This window comes from Anopheles ziemanni, chromosome 3, assembly GCF_943734765.1.
Source record: "Anopheles ziemanni chromosome 3, idAnoZiCoDA_A2_x.2, whole genome shotgun sequence".
NCBI lineage: Eukaryota > Metazoa > Arthropoda > Insecta > Diptera > Culicidae > Anopheles > Anopheles ziemanni.
The window spans coordinates 19,392,868-19,415,037 of record NC_080706.1 but is presented as its reverse complement, the minus strand read 5'-3'; the positions used below and the strand labels follow the sequence as shown (position 1 = coordinate 19,415,037).

Below are 22,170 nucleotides of genomic sequence, written 5' to 3'. Positions count from 1 at the left end.
GCAAATAAAAAAAGTAAAAAAATAGAAAGGAAAAGGTGCGTGCCACCCGCAAAGGCCACCCAAAGTCGGGGAGGTGGAGTGTCTATGAGTGTGTAAGTGTGTGTGTGTTTATGAGAGCGCATATGCGTGCTAAGTGTACGTGCTTCTAGTTTCCGGCCCGCGTCCTGGCCCGTGTCATACACAATGAAACTCAGTGTCAGTGCCTATCGAGCCCATGCATCAGCACACAAGAAGATCCTCTCCAGCAGTAGCTATCAGACACAGTTCAACTACGGAAGTACGGCGGCCGCTTCCTGCTCGGCTCCGACCTCGTCGGCACTGTTTTCAGTAAGTGTGCGAGGGATCCGTCATCGCGAGGAACCTCACATCCCGCACCCGGGATCGCGATGCGCCACCATTGTTTGTTCGTATGCGCGACACAACAAACAGCAAAAGAGAAGAACAACATACACACGAGGCACTGCAAATAATATTCAGCACATTTTTTTTGCGTACTTGAGATGTGCCCGTTTTTTTGTTTCGGTTCTTGTTTCACTCCCACCTAACCGCGCCGCATTTCCCGTTGAATTTCCTGTGTGCTTTTACCCCGGCACTTACCGAAACTCGTTTTGATAAGCACAGATTTCCCTTTTCGTTATAATGCGTGATCGTGTGAGTGTGGCCCCGTTTTTTTGGTTTTCTTTTATTCATGGAATATATGGTTACAGTAGACTGTCCCTTGTCTTTATTATAATCAAACGTTTCTTTTCCGTAGCTTGTCTAACAAGGTGTCCAGAAAAGCATAAATTGCTACACCATACCCAGCTCCTTTTCAGTCGTAATGATCGTAGCTTGTAGTCGAAACACGATTTACAATTAATTCCTCTATGTTTGAGCTCTTAACACTGGTCCCTGGGGTTTATGATCAAACCTGCCGGATCCTTCTATTCGTGGCTAGAACAAATGTTAGTTTTGTTTAAAATTAATTAAAATTAACTAGAAAGGATTGGTTTGAGTTTGTCCTTTACGTTACCACGTTGCAAGTACTAACCGGAAAAAGGTTAACGAAAACTTCCCTTAAAATCCATCCATCCGTACGCTTATGTTCGTGGCATCTTTGCCGAACGCATTGACAACTCCCCGTTCCAATTTGCTCCGGTTGTACGTAGACTAAACCCTCTCGACCGGGAGCGCGTTCCAAACTTCCCTTTTGGCGGAGGATAAACAATTCTTTTATCGTGCAGTGACATCAACATGGCACATGGAATAAAAGTTGACAGTTACCCAGGAGGAGCTCCAGCGGACCGGAGGGTTGCACTTGAAATGGGATTTGTGCGCATATACGCTCCATCGAAAACAAAAAGGGATAAACAAACCGAACCGAAAACCCCAAATGCAATAACGGAGTTTGCCCTTGGAGTGGCCACTTCACCCGTACAGTACGCAAGACAATGGTGCGCGATGGATCTGCATGCTTTGCCGAAGACAAACAGTACGTTTCACTTAGGGAGAGAGCTTTTCCGGGAACCGGGAAAATTCGTTTGGCTTTGGTGTTGAGAGGTTTTGAGTTTGGAGGAAAGAAATCAAATCGTGCGGTTCGGAAATCTTTCAATCTTTTTCGATAACATTTAGAATTGGTAGAAACTCGTGCTACGAAGAAATCCCTTACGGTTTGGATTGGTTTGGCGTAGTTTTGATAAAATCCATTTCAAGATTTAAAAAAAAAATAAAAATGAAATCAAGCAAAAAAAGAAAAAATCCTTAACCTAATTCCACATCCACGAAAGAATGTATTTGTGAGGTATCTCGGTGAAGCTTAAAGAATATTGATATTACTTTTTATGACCCATGTTTATTACCAAACTCCAATCACAAATCACCTTGAACGGCAGATGAACAAACAGCCGTAAACAAGCATATACACATTTATTGAGTTAAAGCACGGCATGGCAAAAACAAAAACGAAGCAACCCGACCCGTTAATCATTACGAATCCCATGGTCGTTCCCGACGACGCCCCAACCCAGCGACGGCACAAAAAGCTACATTCTTTCACACACGGGCCGCTTCGTCAGACGCCCCCGATAGATCGAATAACCGATTAGACGCGGAGCGGACGGAACGGTCGAAATCGACATCCGGTGGACGTTTCCGCCCCAGAAGCACCTCGTCGAGATCGAATCTCCAAGAAAAAGGAGGCGAGGAATCGATTTCGTCTTTTTCTCTTTCTGTTTTGCCTCCCCCCCCCCCCCCCCCCCCCTCATGCCACCTACAACGTGACCTCGTTCCAGAGGCGCGCTTCATCAAAGATTGGGCAGGATGTAACGGCCATCGAATGGGTTCGCAGGATCGATCGATGAGGTGAAGCGGTCCTTAGGGCGATTTATTTGACATTCCATTCGATGTCAGCGGGAATTCACTCGAGCTCAACGCTCGTGACAAAATGATTCCGATGCTTGCTTTTATCGATTCGGTTTCGAAACGTTGCCACCGGATCAAGGTCGCTAGACGGGAGAGGTAGAATCTGCGAAGGGATTTCGCTTCGGGCCATTGTTTCGCACCGTGTCGTACGCAGTTTCACCTTCCACGGAACCCGACACACAAATGAAAAACACCTCGGAAAGGTAATTTACTTAATGCCAGTTCGTGAAAGTCTATCACCCCAAAATGCCCATCAAGCTGTCGTTCGGAGCGTCGCACGATAATTGTACGACCGTGAACGTGAGCCACGGGATCCGCCATTTCAGCGAAGATGTTCGAACTCAGCACCCGCCCCCTTTTTCACCTCCCTTCACACCCCCAGTACGAACACGGTAACGATCAAAATTAACCTGCAATAAAACCTGCCCCGAAAAACCAAAGCCACCGTTTGGGGGTGGGAGGGAAGAAAACACAGGGCACACAATCAAACACTCTCTTTCGCACTCACTTTTGCAAATCCCACACCGAATCCTATTATCGTCGGGCCCCCTCCCCTTTCTGCACGTAGTCAATAAAACGGGTGGCATAAAAATTCACTTTAAGCCCAATAAATGTCCCTCTTCCTGGCGCGTTTTTCCCCGGGTTTGGTGAGCCGGGTGGATGCGGAGGAAAATGGCGGCGAGTGCTAAAGCATGTTCAGTCGACTAAAAATAACTACCGACGAAGAAGCGACCAGAGTGAGCATAAACTGCGCCGTTCTCCGCGCTTCTCCGCGGCGACCACGACGATTTCAGGCCTCCTTGGGTCTGAATGTATGTATGCATACATCACCCGGGACCGGCGAAAAGCATGTAACCTATACACAGCCAACCGGAGTGGTGTGTATACTTAGCGTGTCCTTTCGATTTTCTTAACTCGCCCCTCATCGTTCTGCCGGATGCCTTCGTAACGCCAGGACTGGCTGTTCTATCTTTACGCCAAATTAGATTTGCCAGTCCTTTCCGGCTCGCTTTCCGGGCATCCCGTCCAGCGGTTCTTCGGATAACGCTGAAGATAGCTGGAGGAAAGGGGAGGGAGGGGGTTGGAGGATGGCAAGGACGAAGAGGCATCACCTGCGGCCAGGGTATTTTCGGGCACGCACGAACACAAGTCCATCGTTAGATGGTTTCAGCCGTGAACGATGGGAAGACGTGCGTCGAGGTTCCCGTCTTGATGTCTCCCGGTTGACTTGGACATGATAAAATGTTTTCCCAGGTAATCGTGCGCCTACGAGGGGGGAGAAGGGAACGGGGTTTGCTAGGGGCGAGGAAATGGTAAACTGTTTTTGTTTGCTCTATCGCTCAAGTGTCATCCAATTTAGCTACCGTACGTGAATTTATCGCCCTTCTGGCGGTTAAGGTGACCGAGCCGGTGGCCTTCGTCAGTCGCTTCGCTAATAGATCGTGGGTGTGTGTATGTGTGTGTGTCCTTTAGATCCCTTCTTCCCGGGTTTCTTTTGATTGGTCGCGTTGCGAAACAGTTGAGCATGTGCGTCCTTTTCGGTTGGCTTCTTCAACCTCGAAGAAAACTAAACACCTCCTCTGGCAGATCAACGTCTGTTGAAGCCGCAAAGGATTTGCGAAGGAATGCGCACTGCCACGGGGCAAGCTAATACGCACGGTTATCAGCCGCTTGGTAAACGATACGTTTCCTAGAAATGCTAGCTATGAGGACAACGTTTCAGACGTTCCAAAATCCCCGCCGAAGGCACTGTTTGTAGGAGGAAAAGTTGTGTTTTGATGTGAGTTGGCTGGATTGCCACTCGACTGCTGTCCGTCGCCATGAGACCTAATACCACAACCAGATGCTTCCGGCCGTACTTGGCACTTATTCTGTTAATTGCACGCAAGCACACATGCAGGGGTAATAACTTTTCCTACGACGTTTGCTGCCGGCTTCCAACCACACAGACATCCTGTTTCCTGCTAAACCGTGCCGTTGGTAAAAGGGATTTGAGTTTATAAAAATCAAGAATTTCCACCGAACGGCTCGTTGCTAATTCATCGAGAACCATGTGCAATAAAAGAAGAAGAAACCTGTTGGAAAGTTTTTCTAAAGAATTAATTTATTTCGTTCAGCCCTTTGGCTGAAACATGTTTCTCATATTAAATAAATGATTTTGAATCAACTTTTTGAAGGGGAAACTTTGCTATGGATACATCCCCAGGACTCGCCGTCCACGAACTTCATGTACAAATATTAGGAAGCAAACATTCGGGAGAAGTTAATTCTCGATTAAAATCCATCACAGCTCACGGTGAAAAGGGTTATGCTTCAATTAATGTTTCCAAATTGAAACATTAGCAAGGGTTTCAGCATAGCACACGCTACGTTTGAAACTCTTTTATGAAAGGAACATTTCCATTAAATGAAGCATTCACGATGAATGATGAGACATCAAGTTTAGTTAAAAGTTAAATTGATTAGAATAATTATTGGTTAACAGAAAGGGTTTAAAAAACAGAAACTCGTCAGCCAACTGACTTTAGAGGGCTATCAAATATACATTTACATAAATATAGCTTCAAATATCCTCTTCTAGATAATTCGTTACAAGTAAAATAAAAAGATCCATCTTGTTTGTTAAATTACTTTCCACGAGAAACTACGCAAATTATTTAAGAATTTAATAAACAGTATTCAAATTCTGTTTTATTTTTCCTTTTTAAAGACCTATCAAATTATTTATTCCACTGTAGACGGCGGTTCGACGATTAACAGAATAATCAGAAGATATTTTACAAATTTTGCGAAAATGTCTAAGCTTGTTCCAATAATCCAATAAACACGCCGTAAAGCATCTAAACGACATGAAAATACGACAATTCAATTATCTTCGTGTCTCTTCGTGAGCTCTCCCTTAACGCAAATTGCGCATTAAACCATGTTTATGCTTCATCACCCACCAGATTTGAACCGCAACGTTCAGCACCTCAGCCGTCCTCTTCCCGTAGGAGAAGTTTCATTTCGATTTTGCTTTTTCTGCGATTCTCAATGCTTCGCTTGCTTTCAGCCGTGTGATTCGACGTCGGGTGGTGGTGGTAACGTCTTTATGGCGTATCATGGGACTTCAATGAGCTGTGCAAATTTTTATCGTAGCACTTTGGGTGGGAATTGTATTTAGGTTGTTTCGTCCAGCGGAGGAGGTAATTAATATTGGTATTGGGATGACAGAAGCGCTTGACCTGAGACACGTTGAAGTTCAAGTTTCCAAAGCATAAGCTATAACAAACAGGAAGCCGAAAATGTTCCACAAAGCACACATTCGTCGGCTTCAATTAATTATGGCGTCAAAAATTGGGGAGGAAAGTGTTTCCCTCCAGAACACTTTGAAAGGACCTACACCAAGGCAGCTTCTAAGCCGCGAAGTATTACTACACAAAACTTCAAAGCCTCGTATTGCCCTTCCGAACAAGAGAGCACAAGAAAAAACGAGGATAGCGGACCGAAACGTGTCCTGCCTGGTGTTGGTTTCTCGCAACACGCCTCCACTTGCAAGACCATCTGTATCGCGAGTGATTGTATTTCCCACACTTGGCTCTTCGGGGGCTTCGCTAAGGGCGAAAGGACAACACGTTTTGTCTATCGTAGTGCCACTCTCGTCGACACCACCGTGAAGGATATCATCCACAGTTTTCGGCCTGAAGGTACGCCCTTCACGGAGATGGGACGTGTCCCGGCTCGAGTTCGCAGGCCTATCGCCTTGTAGGAGGAACTAGTTTCTTACACTGCTTGGCGGCCCCAATAGAACATCCCCGAAAGCCAAACTTTCCTTGTGCAGCAGATGAAAAATTGACGCCCTTTGCCAGCAAACATCGTGTTCAGTTTCGGTGGCTTTCCGGCCAGGAGATAAAGACACTGATACGATGGCGTTGGGTAAAGTTTTTCATTGGATTTGATATTATCGTTTTATTGAAACGCACACACGCGTAAGCGTGCACTAGTTTGAACCCACATTTTCTTTTTCCAAACCCTCGGTTTGACATTCCAGTGGTTCCTTTGTTTTTACGCGAAAACAAGTGGCCACAAGAACGAATTTGTCGTGTTTGCTCACGTCCTCTGTTGAATTATTAAAGCTTACATCCTTACGCCTTCATGACTTTGTCCGTGTCCGCATTTCCTTTGTTTTAGAAGCCAATTTCATACGCGTGCTCCATTGCCTTTTCCTGCTACTTTTTCTTCTTTCATTTTTCCTATTTTGCTCCTAGAAAGGACGGGTTTTCCGACCCCTAGAACGGCTGCTAGGTGCTAGTGAAATAGAAATAGAAACAAGATAAAAACCCTCATCTTCCTTCAGGGGTGTCTATAAGAGATTGCAAACCCCTCAAAACAAGCTTTTCTGCCTGTTCTCTGCTGTCCCCGTTTCGCTCCGTTGGCCTACAAGGCAGAAAAACAACTTTCCTCTTCCATAAGGAAAGAGAAAAGCATGGCAACCCCGTATGGCAAAAACTTTATGGGGTTGTTTTCAACAACCACTGTACGGGCGGGCCGGTGTGAGTGGACATTTCCACAAGGGCAATTGGCAAATTGTACACAACACTTGGGCTCACCATTCCAACGGTCCACACACCACCACAACACAGCCTTATAGTGTTACACAATCTGGCAAAGAAGATTAAATTTTCATCACATTTGCATTTCGCTCGTACACGCCGTCAGACCGTACGTCCGAAGCGCGTTACGCGCTAGTCCTCGAAGGGGTGGGTTCACTTTTATTTTACGGAGTTTCCCCCGATAGTTGGCAACTGAAAGGCCGTTCCGTGGAAATGGATAGAATGTTGGAATTTTGTTTTTGTTCTTTTTGGTTTCTTGTTTTCTAATCAACGATATGCAACAATTTATTACATGTTGCTGCAGAGGTAGACATTTTATCTACTCAGAGACTTTGGGGAAAAAATGTTGTGTTATTTGTGTTTCTTTCGCAGAATAGTAACGTCCCAATAGATGTGACACTTACCCTTACCTCAACGATCAAAATTGTCTCAGCAGAATATTTTATTCATGTTGCCCGTCAGTCCAGCAGTTCTATGTTTTTTATTGTGCATTTTACCTCTGTGGTGTTGTTCAAACAATTTCATCCCTGCTAAACCCCATATCAACTCCAATGTAGAAGCTCCTCAAGGACGTGTGAATAGTGCGCACTATTCGGAGCTAGAAACGGGCATGCTTGTCAGACGTTGTCCTTAGCTTCTGTACAGACTACTTGAAACATGTTTCGTCCTTATCTGCTTCTTCTAGCTTCCCGATTTAGAGATTTCCCTTTTTTCATTACTCGTTGAACTGTTTTTTGTTTTATCGTTTGTCAACCTTTCATTTCACATCAATGTTATTATAAGCTTACTATATCAAATTCTGCGTTTATTCACATTGTTTCTTCATCTCTAATTACATATTTTCTCTTTCTTTCTCTTTTCTCTTGGCAAAAATCTTTCATATAGGTATGTAAATGAGTCTACAGTATTTATTATTATCTACTACTTTTCCATCTTTCTTATCTCTCTCTCTCATCTTAACAATACTATCTTATTCATAATTTTTCTATGTTTCGTTTTCTCTATCTCTTCTCTACTCCTCTTTACGGTGTTTAAGCTATCAAAGCAGCTTTTGTACCTTAGGCTTATTATTTGTTAGTGTGTTTATCATTCAACAAAGTGTGGTTGAATATAGCGATCGATCTATTAGGGACTTTAAACGTTTAAACGTTTAATATGTTGCAAAAGATAGATGGATATATTTCTGAGATCGTAAATCATATTAAGTTGCTGCTAAATCAATGTGATAATGTTTTAAACTAATCGTAGCTACACGGCATTTAAAAGATCAATAAAAGTGGTTGGAGATATCATGACTATCAACGCAACGAATACAATCCCTTCCAGCGGAAGTAACGCAGACCGTTTAACACTTCAGATCATTTCTAGATCATCACAACAGTCACCATCATCTTTGTCGAGCCGGACTTAGCATCGAATAAAGGACGGAGCAAAGGATCTACAACAGATCAGCGACAGCATCGTCAGCCTTCAAACACGAGAGAACAGTCACTTTTCTTCTCTCGCCTTTCTTCTTCATCTCTCTGTCTCTGTTCTTCTGCATGTCCCACGCCATGGAGGTCAGAAGGAAAATCAAATTTCTCATACCCTCGACCATACGCGAGGTCAAGGTATGATAGTGCTTATCATTATTCTTCCCCAGTACCTCTACACCACTTCTTAATCCTACTTTTTCCGCAATGGCTGAAACCGTCTGTTTGAACTTCCTTTATATGTTCATTCTCACTGAAACAATCTAAATTCTTACTGTGCCACATATAGTCGGCTTTTTTCAATATAGTGATTCTATTGAACCTCCCGCACACCAAACAATTGACCTCGTCCGTGATTGTTTATGAAATGTTTGCTGTTCCATGTTGTCGATGTTATACTCGTTCCATTCTTCAAAATATGTCACCTTTTGTCCACCTCTTAATGTTGTATGAGTGTTGTTGAATGGTGTACGTTATTTGATGATTTTTTTCATTCAATTCGTATTATTCCTTCCTGTAATGTTCTTGTGATGTGATGACTCAACAACGTGCCCCTTTGGAGACTGATTTTAATTTACCTCCTAGAAATGTGGAAAAGTGATCGACTTTCCTTAAAATCATTAAACACTCCCACCGGATAGTTCATGTGGATTTTATATAATTTGTTAAAATATAATTCATAAATTTAGAGTCTCAACGCAATTGATCTTGTCAATAAACAGTTAAACTAACCAGAGCACTTAAGCACGGTTTTAAGTAATTATCTACCTAAAACAAACAATCAATCACTAGTATAAATGCTTTGAAGTAAAACACATGTTTACATGTACGAATTCTTGGAAAAAATGATAAAAACAATTTTGTGATTCCATGAGATCTGATAAACAAATGTAGGATTCAAATTTTCAAAAACCAAAACAAATAAGAACAACACACCCACATTTGGTGTGTAAGCTTCCGGGTGGAAAAACTTTTTTGCGTGTCACTTTGATTGCTCAGCTTAGGCATAATTCGCGAGCGCAAACATTGAAGATAACCATAAGACTCACAGCTTCCAACCATCATCAACGCGCGGTGCAGGACTTATCAGACCGAATGTGTATTCAAACAAAGTTTTGTGTTTGAAAGGAAAAGCATTCAACCAGTACGATGAAAAAACAAACCTCTGCATGCGAAAGTGTCCCACAAAACGAGAGCTTGCCTAAATGCGGGGATATTTTGATTTTATTCTCAACGGACCGAAGCAGGGACACTCGCCCGTGCCCGTCCTTTTGCTTGACAGGCACCATCCGGCAAGGCGCACTGTGAAGCCCGGTGATTTATGTTTTTCTGTCGGGTTTGTTGATTCATTTCCTTAAAATATACCGTTGTTGTTCGTTTTGCGAGCTCGAGTGAGCGAGGGAAAAATTATGTACAACATTCTGCGAAGGTTCCAAACCATTGCCTCTACTCTGCGAAGCGCTGTCGAGGCGATAGAGCAAGTAGTTTTGCTACAAGATTTAAATCTCTCTCGACCAATGCCGTTTTCCATGAAATCAGTGTACGTGTACGTCCGTCGGTAGTGTGTACCGTCCCTGCGTGACTTGTTTCCCAATGTCCGCCGTTCGTAGAACATTTTCGTGTGCCCGTGGCGTGCAAAGTTTTCCATGGTTGCGAAGTCTAAACCAAACTTTGTTAGATGCTTTCTCCGAACCTCTCCCGAACCCCGTGAACTTATCGACATGATTCTGATAACAGTAGAGCTGCTACCCATCCCTACGCCTCTAGTTGAGAAAACTTTTACTGATCGTTTGATTGGCATTTCTTTCATCTTCCGAACCAACCCTCCGGTGCCACCCCGCAATGCCTCATGTTGCGTTGGCTAACACACGCGCCGCACGTTAATGAATCTTGAATCAATCAGGAACTGGAGCACCTGTTGGCAGACTCTGAGCCGAAGGTACGTATTTTGTAGATTCGTGTGTGGCTTTGCTCGCCCCTCAGAGACACATCTGGATCTCTGCCTCTCTTGGGATCAATCAAGCAAGTGTGTTTAGTGGATTAGCGTGTGCGGCTTTTCAGTAGAGAACCTTCGAACGGTCCGGGCGAGAAATAGTTGCAAAACGGCTTGTCATCCGCTTATCGCCACACTCCATGTTGGTTACACGTGAGAAGCTGCTTTTTATTCTGAGTTTCGAATCATCCCAAATGTAGTTTGCTGTAGAGTCCACAATTAACACCTCACGATGAGTTTAGCCAAAGTATTTCAATCAATGGAGCACGATTTGTTCGTAGCGTCAACACTGGAACATAGCAGGCCCTGGCTCACATGGGTCTGATACTTCAACGCGTAGTCCGTATGCGGTATTCAAATGTAACTTTCACCACGATTCCCCCCTTTTCGCTAATTATACCATTGTTAACAACCACTGACGCGTTGTGCAATAAATGAGGATTTAATGACGATCCAACATTGATTCAAAACTCAATTAATGAACTCCAACGTGGCAGCTCTATTCTATGTGCTCCCTTATTGCGCTGAACCCAGCCGATGCGTTTATTACCAGTGAGCGTTGATGAGTGTGTTTGCTGATTAGCAAAACGGAAACCAATCAAAGGTGGGGTGCAAACATTTACCAACCTGCGGATTCCTTTCTGCGGTAATGTCAGTTGATCTAACTGGATTTAACGAAAGCATACTGTAGCTCTACCAATTAATCTCTTTTATGTGGTTTACCGCCTTAGTTCGAAGTGGAGGCGCTTGGAAAGTAGCCGATAAATAGCTGATTCTATGTCAGTGAGGATTAATTTGAAACGTGCCAATTATTTGAATCAAATTGTAGATTCAATTCCCATTAAATTCCATGAGCGCTTGCTCGTCAAAACCGCAGCCTCGTTGAATTGTGAAGTTATCGATAAATGAGGCATTTTGGATTGTTTACTTTGCCACTTACTTAAGCATTATCTCTCGACACATTTATGTTGAAACGGGGCGTACGGTCTGTTGAAAACGCATGCTACAAATACAAAAGGTTTCAGTTTGTCCTAAATATACTTTTGATTGCTCCCATCTTGTTACAGCCAATACTCTGTATAACGTTTGATTTGTGGTACATAGAATAAAGGACAGCACTAATGAACATTTTGTTTATATTCCTCACGGTCATCTCAATAAGCGCTAAGAGCAAAGGCAACAAACCACCAACAGGGTCTGATATCATATTTACGAACTCTTTTCCTTAATTATAATAAAACAACCCTCAATCCACATGCTGCAAAACTGAAATATGTACACGAGCGGTTGTATTATCAAAATTTAACCAAACAATGCCCCATGTACAGGGAGAATCAACATTGCCCGAAGCCTGTCAATGGCAGCCATCCATCGTCGCATGTCGTCTGCTAGGATGTACTCTGCCGAAATGTACGGTTTCACTAACCCAACTTTACAGCATCCCTTTCGTGCAGCTCCAAAAAAGAGGTTCTTTGGTGTGTTCATCACTAAAAAATACGCATACACACACATACCAACACTGACTAACAACAAAGTTTGGCCCATGCACACCCGCTTGTGGCGTTATATCGTTGAGGCATGCAATGGCCAGCATCGTGCAAATTTGCATCAACCCTTCCGACAACAAATTCATCAACCTGACTATCATGCATGAAAATGGGTGACTTTCGGACGGTGAAAACTTCATCCCGGGCTCGCCACAACGTTGGTTTTGGTCGAAATACTGGCTATCGGAGGAGAGTCGCGTATTGTTACGAGAGTAAATAGATAACATTTGAATAATCCTGGTGTTCATTTATGACGGCTTGGTTTTTTTGATCATTCCACTCCGCTCTGGACGGGATTGGTTGAATAATTAAAAAAAAACCCATCGATCAAAGCTAGTAATCTTTATTCATAGTTTGTTCTCACTGGGACACCAGTTAGTTCAAAAACATTTACTCATCCGTTCGTAGGATACATTAAGCCAAACAATTTGACACGTGAAATTAACTTTGATTGCGGTCTATATTATTTTAAATCTCCCGACAGATTCACGAAAAAATCAGCGAAGAAAATGGAAAAATAAACAGTTTTATTGAACAAACACCAATCAAAACTCACCCCACAACGGTTTTATCGTACCGTTCATAACGCAGTGGGAGGAATTTATTTGATCAGCACCATCCCCAGAAGGGCGGAAGGATGAAACATACATTCGCTGGCAACGGAAGCTGCGTGTTTTATTTCTACCCTACGCCTATCGCTCCACAAAGCGCTGTCACACGAATGGCTCCGTTTGTCTCTACTTGAGTCAATTTAATTTCCCAAATTATCGTCTTTTCATTTTCTGCCCCAAAGGCTCACACAGCAGGAAAATCAGCACGCGAACCCTCTTACGGTGGTGAAATAATAAAAATGAAAGGGCGCAAGCACGCAGCGTCCCACAGTCAAACGCGCCGTAACATGAATCATTTGATTGTTGTTTATTGGTTGGCTGTTTTACTTTTTTATCTCAGTCCTTAGATCCAACAACATCGCACACGCACTGGGTGCGTACGGGTGTGTGGGTGCTTTTATTTTTATAGCACTGCTATCAATTTTCGCTGATCCCACGTTTTTCCGCTGCTTGTGGCGCACGAAGGCGAAATAAAGAGCCTCACACGTGTGCGGCCACATGTGACCTGGTTGTTGTGCACGGGCGGCATTTACAATGAGAGCTGATTACAAAATCGATACGGAAGCAAGCGATGCTGCGTCGAAATAGATTTAAAAGCGGTGGTCGATTCTAAAATGTTCTGCAAAACTACCCACACGTGATTGAAATGAGAGTCACTGTACAATCTTTGACATTTATTAGCACTAATTTCTTCTTTCCTTTTCCTATGTCTGACGGCTGACTACAAATTTCATGTCTACAAAAATAAAATAGTTATTCCCGATTCGAATGATGCAGCCTGGTTGGCAAGTCAAACCTCAATTCCACCATCCACCAGGCGCCTCCATCGGGAAAAGGTCATGCAACAGCTGTGAGGGAATGGCCTTCTACACCCTCGTTCACGCACGCTGCATTAGCACTGTAGTTCTCGGCTACGGCTCAATCGATGCCAATTCGATCATTCGCCGCCGAATAAGATCTAATAAAACCGATTTAACGGCCATTCGATATGTTTTACGAGCGCAATGTTTGCCCGTTTAAGCGCTGCGCTTGTGTGCGTACCTTCCTTCCGCTCGGCCCCATCGGTAGTGGCAATATCAAACAACGTATTTTCAGTGAGTTTACGCAGATTTACAAACAAAATCACACGACTCGGTGCGTCTTACCGTACGCAACGCTGGTTTCGTCGTGCTGCGTCTTGGCCGGGACGCGTCCATCCGTTTTGGTGGAAGAAATTTTCCTAGATCAAGCTTTTTCGCACCAGTCGCTCGATTCCGCTCCACGGAATCCATGATGCGATGGAGTTTGTTATTGTGCTTGAGCGCAATCGACGTGCTGATGCTTTTGCTCTCGAGTTCAAGCACAAATAGAACGGTTCAGTGACTTCTTTTCCACCGGTTTCACCGATCCCGGGGTTGGATTTCGGGGTGAACGATGCATACATATTTTACCAGTTTATTGAGTCGAGCAAGGAATCATCGTGTTTTAGTAGCGTGTTTTTAACATTTACGTGAATAAAGTAAGAATATGTGCTTCCTTCACATATAAGCCATGTATAGACAATGAAAACAAACAATAGAGAAAGTATATCCTTTACTTGCCCTTTCAGTTTAGTGAGTCAAAAACATTCCACTATTTTTAGATTAAACTAACTTTTTCTAATCCTGCAGATACATTATTTCTTTCGTCATTTGTTTTGGACGCTTATGATCGTGGCGAGATACAAAAATTTCACTCCAGCACAATTGCTGCAATCATTCACAGCGGGGTAGCATTTATTATATGCTCTCCGTTTGCTTCTCTCGTCCACAAACGCTGTAGTTTTTGCTGCCTTTTTCCCAACGAAACTGTGAAAATGATGTATTGAGATCAACTCATTAATCTTCGGTGGCATTTTGAAGATAAAAAAAAGGTCGTCTTTTAGGAGCCACTGGAGCAGCTTAGTTTAATGCACCCGTAGTAGTATGCGTAAAGATATTTGTTGTTTGCTTCAAACACGCAGCATCCTTGTTGTTATTATTGCTTGCGCTGTTAATCGCTTTTTCATGATTCTGTGTCAAGACTCTTCGCACAATAAACGCTATTCTGAACAGCTGTTTATGAATGTTTCAACATTAATACCGAGTAAAGTTGTACATGCATCCGTCTTCTCATTCTCATTGATATTTTTCTGTTTTTTAGTGTTAATAAAGTGGATCTAATATGAAGACATGTTTAACTCGTATGCAACCAAATGTGTGTTCACAGGTTTCAAGTCTAAACAATCTACCCTAACATGCGTGAAATTTGTATTTGTACCCTAACATTTAAAACTCTTTAGTATTCGATACACAAACAATTCAAACTTTATCGAAAAACGATCCTACATTTGTATTCTTCTAATTTAAATAATCTGTTGTGCCTTTTACAACTTCTCTTAAAAATGTTGAAAGCATAAAATAAATTATTTTCTTTATTTGCTTCATGTTATTATCTGATTCAAAGAACCGATGTGTTCAAACACGTACCATTTCGATAGACTGAGAAACCCATTGATAGACCGAGATACCAACGATTGCCAATTAGGAATCTTTCGTTTCAACACGACTACTGTGACAAAATGTTGCGCAAATCTTGACAACATCCAGCCTTCGTTTCGGCGAACTTTACGAGAAGTGCAAATTGTAACCCAACCGTGCCCAGACGCTTCAAAAGCAGGCGACCAATTTTCCCAACGGTCGCAACCCTGCTGAAAGAAAGCTAGCAGCAGAACGAAACCCATCCAAAAGGTGGGGGGGAAATTCGCAGCCATCAGGCATCAGGCGTCAGGTTCGCTGCAGCCGGCGACGGTTCGTTAGCATCGCTTCTCCAATATCGTGGCACACACCGTGTTCTTGCTGCTTCCGGGTGCCAACGGCCTTCAACGATGCCATAAATCATGCTAATAATGACACACCGTGGTGTGACCAGCTTGGGAACAGTCGCCCTTTGTGTGTGTGTTTGATGGTGATGATTTTGAGACCGGCGTTCGCGAGCGATGCAACCGCTCGAATCGAGTTTCCATTTACTGCATCGTTCTGGCCCAGTTGCTTCCCCATTACAGTGTGCCCGTTGCCAGCTGGTGCGACAGTTCTATAAACAACGCGTGGCCTGAAGCATGTTCGGGACGGGTTGAAATTCTCGTTAGCCTTCGACAGTCCTGGTAGGATTGGTGCTATCGATGCAGCCTGCGAGGAGTATCCATGAAGTTCATTTTTGAAAGCCGGCCATCAACGCTTGTGAAACAAGAGATTTTCACTGAACTGAAAAGCTTCTCGCTTCCTATCTAAGAAAATGTTAAATATGCGGTTCGAATTTCTGCTGTTAGAAATCTGCTCTGAGTTGCTAATTATAGCACCTTTCTTTCAGTTCATCGTTTCTTTCAAATACTAAATTCCCCTCTTTTGTTTACAGGTATTTACCGTAGATAAAGTTGATTGTAAAATCACGATAGAAAAAATATTCCAGTTGTTAAATATAGCTCTAAACATAACCTAAAAACTATGGAACACTTTTGAACTTTCTATAACACAGAACAGTACCAAACAACCAAAATTTGTATAACTATCATAAATCAACACTCTCGAGAACAACGTGTTGTCTGAGGGAAATGTTGAAACTATCGATCTTGAAGTTAATTATCCTTTCCGAACTCTTTTTCACTTCCATCACGACAAACGATTTCGACCTGCTTGTCCGCACTGTCATGCACAATTCAATCCGAAATGTTTACCAAACACCCTTGTCACTTCCCAAATAGCTCATCCGCCACCAAAAACACCGAGGGGAAGCTTTCTGTGGCGAAGAGAATAAAAAAACACATCATGTTGGCCACGAAAAGAAAGCGACAAAAATGCTTCCAGCACAATGTCATAACGTTTTATGGCAACACATATGAGCGCGTACGACATGCCAATCTTTCATATTGCCAATCTGTTGCCTGAAAGCGAGATGGAAAAAAGAAAACCTCGCCAAACCTAAATCAAACAGAAGTACTGAAGATTGCCTCGCTCGCCTCTCACCTCTCGCCATCCATCCAACCCTCCCGTCCACGAGCTCTTGATGCCCATCGGGCAGGCAAAAGGTCATTGCCGAATCATCACCGACCATAATGCTTTCACGTTCACGCTCACCATCTGCGTGACTCTGCGTGACACTTGTCGAACCAAAACCGGACCTCTTTCTCACCTCCGCCCCTTTCACGTTGCCAGATATGGCTCCCAGCTTTGAGCCGCTGCTGTCGGTGATGTGGCGAAAGAAGAAAACAACCATACCCAAACACACATCTACACGCATCAGGATCAGTGGAAAACAAAATCCTAACGATCCACTTGTGACCGACGGACATCGTCTGGGGACGAGCCCAGTGTGGACAAAGTTGTTGTCCACTGTGGTGCGTACTCAAGAGGTCGGTCCGTTTCGTTTCGGGATTCGGAAAATTCCGTAAGTGGATTACAGCGTGCCAGTGCACTGACAAGTGAATATTTTGGAGTCGCTGCGCTCCGATGGGAAAATGGGGAAGGAAACTCCATCTATCGAACACTCGCCCTTCTTTAGCGCGTTGTTTCGACGGAAAGCGCCAGTCCACATCGACTGTTCGAAGCACAAAGTGGTGAGGAAGGTTTCACACAGCATTAGGTCATGGTTAGACACCCGGACCGATTTTCTCGTAACCACTGTAAGACCCCTGTCAGCGCATGCCATCGTCGAGAATAAAATCAGAACCGATCGGTCGGGCGGTACAAAACGTAAACTGGAAATTCTGGTGAACCCATAAATTATTCCACGCACACGCACATCTGCCTATAATTAGGTTTTACTCCAAGGCAACACCTTTTTTCGAACATTTCCTACTACACAGCCGCTTTGTCCTCATAACGCCAATGCATTACACGGCATCGTCCATTGCCCTCAGGTATGAAAAAAGACGGTCTGCTTTCGTGACCTCGTGCAATACCATTTACATAACCAATAAATATCAATTTGTGTAAATTGTCGTTTAAATTTACTGCTGCCGGATGGCAAAACGGGGGCATTTCTGCGTTCCGGAAGGCTTACCTCTGGAAAGAAGCGCACTTTCACGTACGCAAGCGGTACGGCGAGCTTTCGCATTCTTCAATTCAAGCGACGAAATTACAGACCATCGCATTTTCCTTCTCCGATTGCAATTCATCACAGCCACGCTGGTATTTACATGCAGGCAAAAGGCCTTATTAGTTTTTCCTACCTCCCAATAACGAACACGATGGCCGATTGCCATCTTTCGGTCGATTGAATAAAACAATCTCGAGAGTAATGCGGAAGCCTCAAGCACTCATGATCGTTTGAAGGGAAGACGGCAGTGTGATGGCCAAGACATGTATAAATTATTCCCCACAGAAATCATGTTAATGATCCACTGCCGGAACTATGTATAGCTGGACTTTTCCTTTCGCTGGATCGCCAGGGTTTCTTCCGTTTTCCCCTCTGGGAATGCTGTTTCTCTTCGCAAACAACGAGGCTCGTAATAACATAGGAAAAGCTGATTTTAATAGGCTCTTGGAAGATGACTGTATTGAATGAACAGAGAGAGGCTGGTAAACCTATCCTTTTCCTTTTCGATCTCGAAAGGCGGTGGTTCCGGCCTTGACCTCCAGGTATGATATTCATTCGTGGAAGAAATATTCATGAGTTGACCTTGTTAGGATTTTTTTTCAATCAACTTTTACGTTTTCTTCCTTTAATTGATTGGAAAGGTTGCATCAACATTGAGTTACTTTCACCGCACAGAGCTTATCATGAAATTGGATTTGACGACTTTCATACATTGTATGTACTTTCCATGCGGGTTTTCCAATGAAAGACTACCACCAATGTCTCTTATCAACGTCCCATTCCAACTTCACCGTCCATTTCAAACTTATTCTGATGCATTCATTTTTTCTCACCATCAATAGATTTTATAATGCTTCCCTGCTGGCTTTTCTTTGCGCTTCGCTTTGTAAATGGCATATTACTTCGAAGCTATGAAAAGGATTGGCTCTGACTCTTGAAAGGCTTTTTTGGCAGCATTTTGTGCTGGCAGGATGTAATCGGAAGCTTGTTAGCGATAGGTCGAACTTCCCCTTGAATAAGATCCTGGAAAGAATCCGTACAAAAGTGTGCTTTGGACACCCGCACACCAGAGTTGGACTTTATTCTTTGAAGGGAAATCATCCTATTCAACTAGCGAACAGCAGGCGTCGGTTGGAGGGAAATCGGGAAATCGGAATGACGTGTGGAAAATTAACCTTCCGATAGAGCTTCAAACAATTTGACGGAAAGAATTTCCTGCTCGATTATAGTTGACACCGCCCTGCACCATGTGCATTCCCGCCGGAATTCAATCATCTTCTCTCTTTCTTTCTCTCTCTCTCTATCTTTCAGCAGGATAAATGTTGACGTTGAGGTGTTGTTTGTTGGTAACCGTCTGGTATTAGCCTCGACGGTCATCTTGCACGGGATTCCTTGGGCAAACGGTACGACGACGGTACGTTCCAACCGAGGCTGGACTGCAGGGAAGTGTTCGGAAAAACCCTTCGGTTCAGCGTTACTGCATTCGATATTTCTCTCATTCTCTCCCACTGCCTGCCTGCCTGCCCATTCGAACGTTTCTGTTCTACATTCTCCTCGAACGTGCATCCGCTGGTTTTTTTCGCGAAATGTTCTTGTTTAACTGCTGCGCTTCTTAACCTGTCCGTGCCAAGCCTTTTTGCCAACTTCTCTCTTTTCCTCGAGTTTGTTATTTTTTTTTTTTTGGGATTGGTTTATGAATAATATTGTATGCAACCGAACCATGAACAGTTTTGCTGCTTTTCCAATAACATGCTTGCTGTACAGATATTTCTTAACCTATGCTTTCGTGCCTGTTTTTGAACTTGCTTTACATTTGTTTCAACTTTCTAGATCTACTTTTTCTTTTATCTGATTTTACTGACTTTTGCCAAGCTAAAGGCGATTTTATCACATTGCTTTTCGATTTCGTTTTATTTGGAAAAAGGACATTCGTAAATTAACAAAATTTATAAAATTTTGAATCATTGTGAAAAAATGGACTGTACAAACAAGGGACCTAAACCATAGGTTGTACATTTTCAGAACATTTTAAATTAGTGTAAGTGATATTTTTCTGTGTTACCGGAACCAAAAAATTTTCAATCAATCAATTAATGAATTGAAAAAAGTTCTCGTGAGCAGTCCGTACTACTTACATATCAAAATAACACTGTTTGATTAATGAACGTAAGCCAAATATCAATGATCAATAATGTTGTGTTAGCCAAACGTGCCACAACTACCTTCAATCCAGCAATCTATCTTCCCAACATGTCGGCACCAATTGTTGGCTTCAAAAACTCGTCGCCAAAGGGACAGTGCAAAGTGGATAGATATTTGATTTGCCATCCATCATAGCCTCACCCGGATGGGGTCCGTTGTCCCGCGGGAGGAGCGTTTTTTTCCAGGGTGTTCCCACAGGATGGAGTAATTCGTGGAGCAGGTTGGGTCGTCCAAATCATTGAACTGCAAGAAAATCGTTAGCCCGATCACACACCTCCCCCAGCGGACGTTTCCGGACGGAATTTAATCCTCGAACTGCCATGGTTAGGAGGAACGGAGAGGAGGATTAGTTCGCACACAAACACAACCCACACATACACACACACACACACATCCGCACACGATTGTATTTTTGTTCCATCCATTGCAATCGGCAGTGATCGATAGGCTTTTGTCCGATTTCGTCCACTCGATGGAAGACTCGAAAATAATAGAATAATTCGAACGATTCCCTCGGGCGGCTCAAACCCGGGAATGCTCGAAACCATTCGGCTTCGAGTGAAGGTAGGCAGGAAAAAGGAAAAACAAGGATTTACCACACACTCATTGCCCAGCATGGGGCTGACGTGAACGTGGATGGAATTTTCTTGTAGCATCAACGCGAACTTTCACCAAATTTTTGGAAAAATCCTCTCCGAGCGTTCCGCTAAAAAAGGTTAAACCGCTCTGTGCTCTGTGAAAATGAATCGTTTCGTTTTATTTTAACTGACTTCCATCAACTCGCCTGTTAGCGAGTTTTGTCAAATTGACATCTTCATTGGTCAATCGGTAGAGTTGACTGGAATTTTAATGCTTTTAATACAATTTAACCAAGGGAACTATGGGCATTAGGAATTAACCGTATCTTATTTATAGGAAAGCTGAAAAGTTTTGCTACCAATTTGTAAAAATCACCTAATTTTTTAAGACGCACCATTTATACTCAACTATGTTTTCAATATTCACAACGTTCTGTACATACACATTTTTCTGGATTTACTAATCGCTGCACCTAACCGAGTTGTGCAAAGACACTTTCAATAGAAGTACTTATATTTCGAACTGTTCTACGATCAATTCACAATGTCCAACGTCCATCAAATCTATGTTTCGTTTAGCGCACTTTTAGAAATATACCCTAGGCCTAAATGCACGCTTTGCCAAGTGACAAACATCTCCGGCCAACGGCGCAACCCGTCCCGCAGCACGGCAATGTCGCGAACGTGCTAATTGTGTAGCTGTATTAGATCGCATTTTGCGTAGTTTGCACCTTTCTGCCAAGCTGCGTTGAGCTAGTTCGTGTCTACATTGTAGTTTCCTCCTAATCCCGCGCCATTTTACGGCCAACTCCGCTTACCGCTCGTAGGTACCTCGCACACCGCACCTGCCCCCCCGCGCGCGCCGGACGTATAGAATGCGCACTTTCCGTAGGGAGTGTGAGTGAGAAGGGGGGAACATCTCCCTCGCTTCATTCATCTCCACCACGATCTCTCCCCCGCAATTGCACGATCGTCCGTTAGCCAGCTTTTCCAGCGCTGCACACCCGCTGCAAGCAAATAATAAAAATTTCCCCAGCCCCCCCCAGGGCGGGAAAACATAAAAAGAGCTACAAAACTAAAAATGAAAACAAACCCGCGACCGCAGCGGATTGGAGTGCCGGTAGTTGCCTGGCGGCCACCGTTTTCACATGCGGTTGCACTAAAACCCGACCGACGTTGATGATGACGATGGCGTACCATCTGCATACCGTCTGCGTGTGTGTGTTCGGTCCCGATCTAACACCCTCCTTCTTTTCTCCCCCAATGTTTTTTTTCTCTCCTTCCCGCGCTGGCGAACGATGGACAGATGGACCCGCCGAATCCGAGTGCAGCAGGGACAGCATCCGGAGGCGCCATACTGCCAACATGCTCGACCATCTCGTCCGCCAGCTCGCAGATGCACCCGGCCGGGCCGCCGTACGGGACCGCGTCCGGTGGTCACGGTGCCACCGGAAGTGGGTCCGGCGGCGGCGGCGGTGGCGTGGGAGCGGACCACGGTGCGACCCTGCTCAGCCCGACGCTGCTGTCGCCCGGGACCAACACCGGCACCGCCTCGATTGCGACGTCGCGCGACGAAGAGGACGACTCCAGCAATCAGGCGTCCTCCGGCAGCAAGGGTTCCGGCCAGCGGTAAGTGTTTCAATTATGTCCGTGGGCTCCCCCAACCGAAGTGTGTGTGTGTGTC

At 44.0% G+C, this 22,170-nt stretch overlaps 1 protein-coding gene across 1 annotated transcript in view; it reads left to right on the top strand.

The window, feature by feature from the left end:
* The first annotated feature begins 214 nt into the window (after positions 1–214).
* Positions 215–22,170, top strand: part of LOC131286287 (uncharacterized) — a 42,882-nt gene continuing 20,926 nt past the window's right edge. The window contains exons 1-4 of the mRNA XM_058315221.1: positions 215–327; positions 10,368–10,403; positions 19,018–19,120; positions 21,793–22,115. Of these exons, the coding sequence (XP_058171204.1) occupies positions 215–327; positions 10,368–10,403; positions 19,018–19,120; positions 21,793–22,115 (575 nt within the window). The remainder of the gene's footprint in view (positions 328–10,367; positions 10,404–19,017; positions 19,121–21,792; positions 22,116–22,170) is intronic.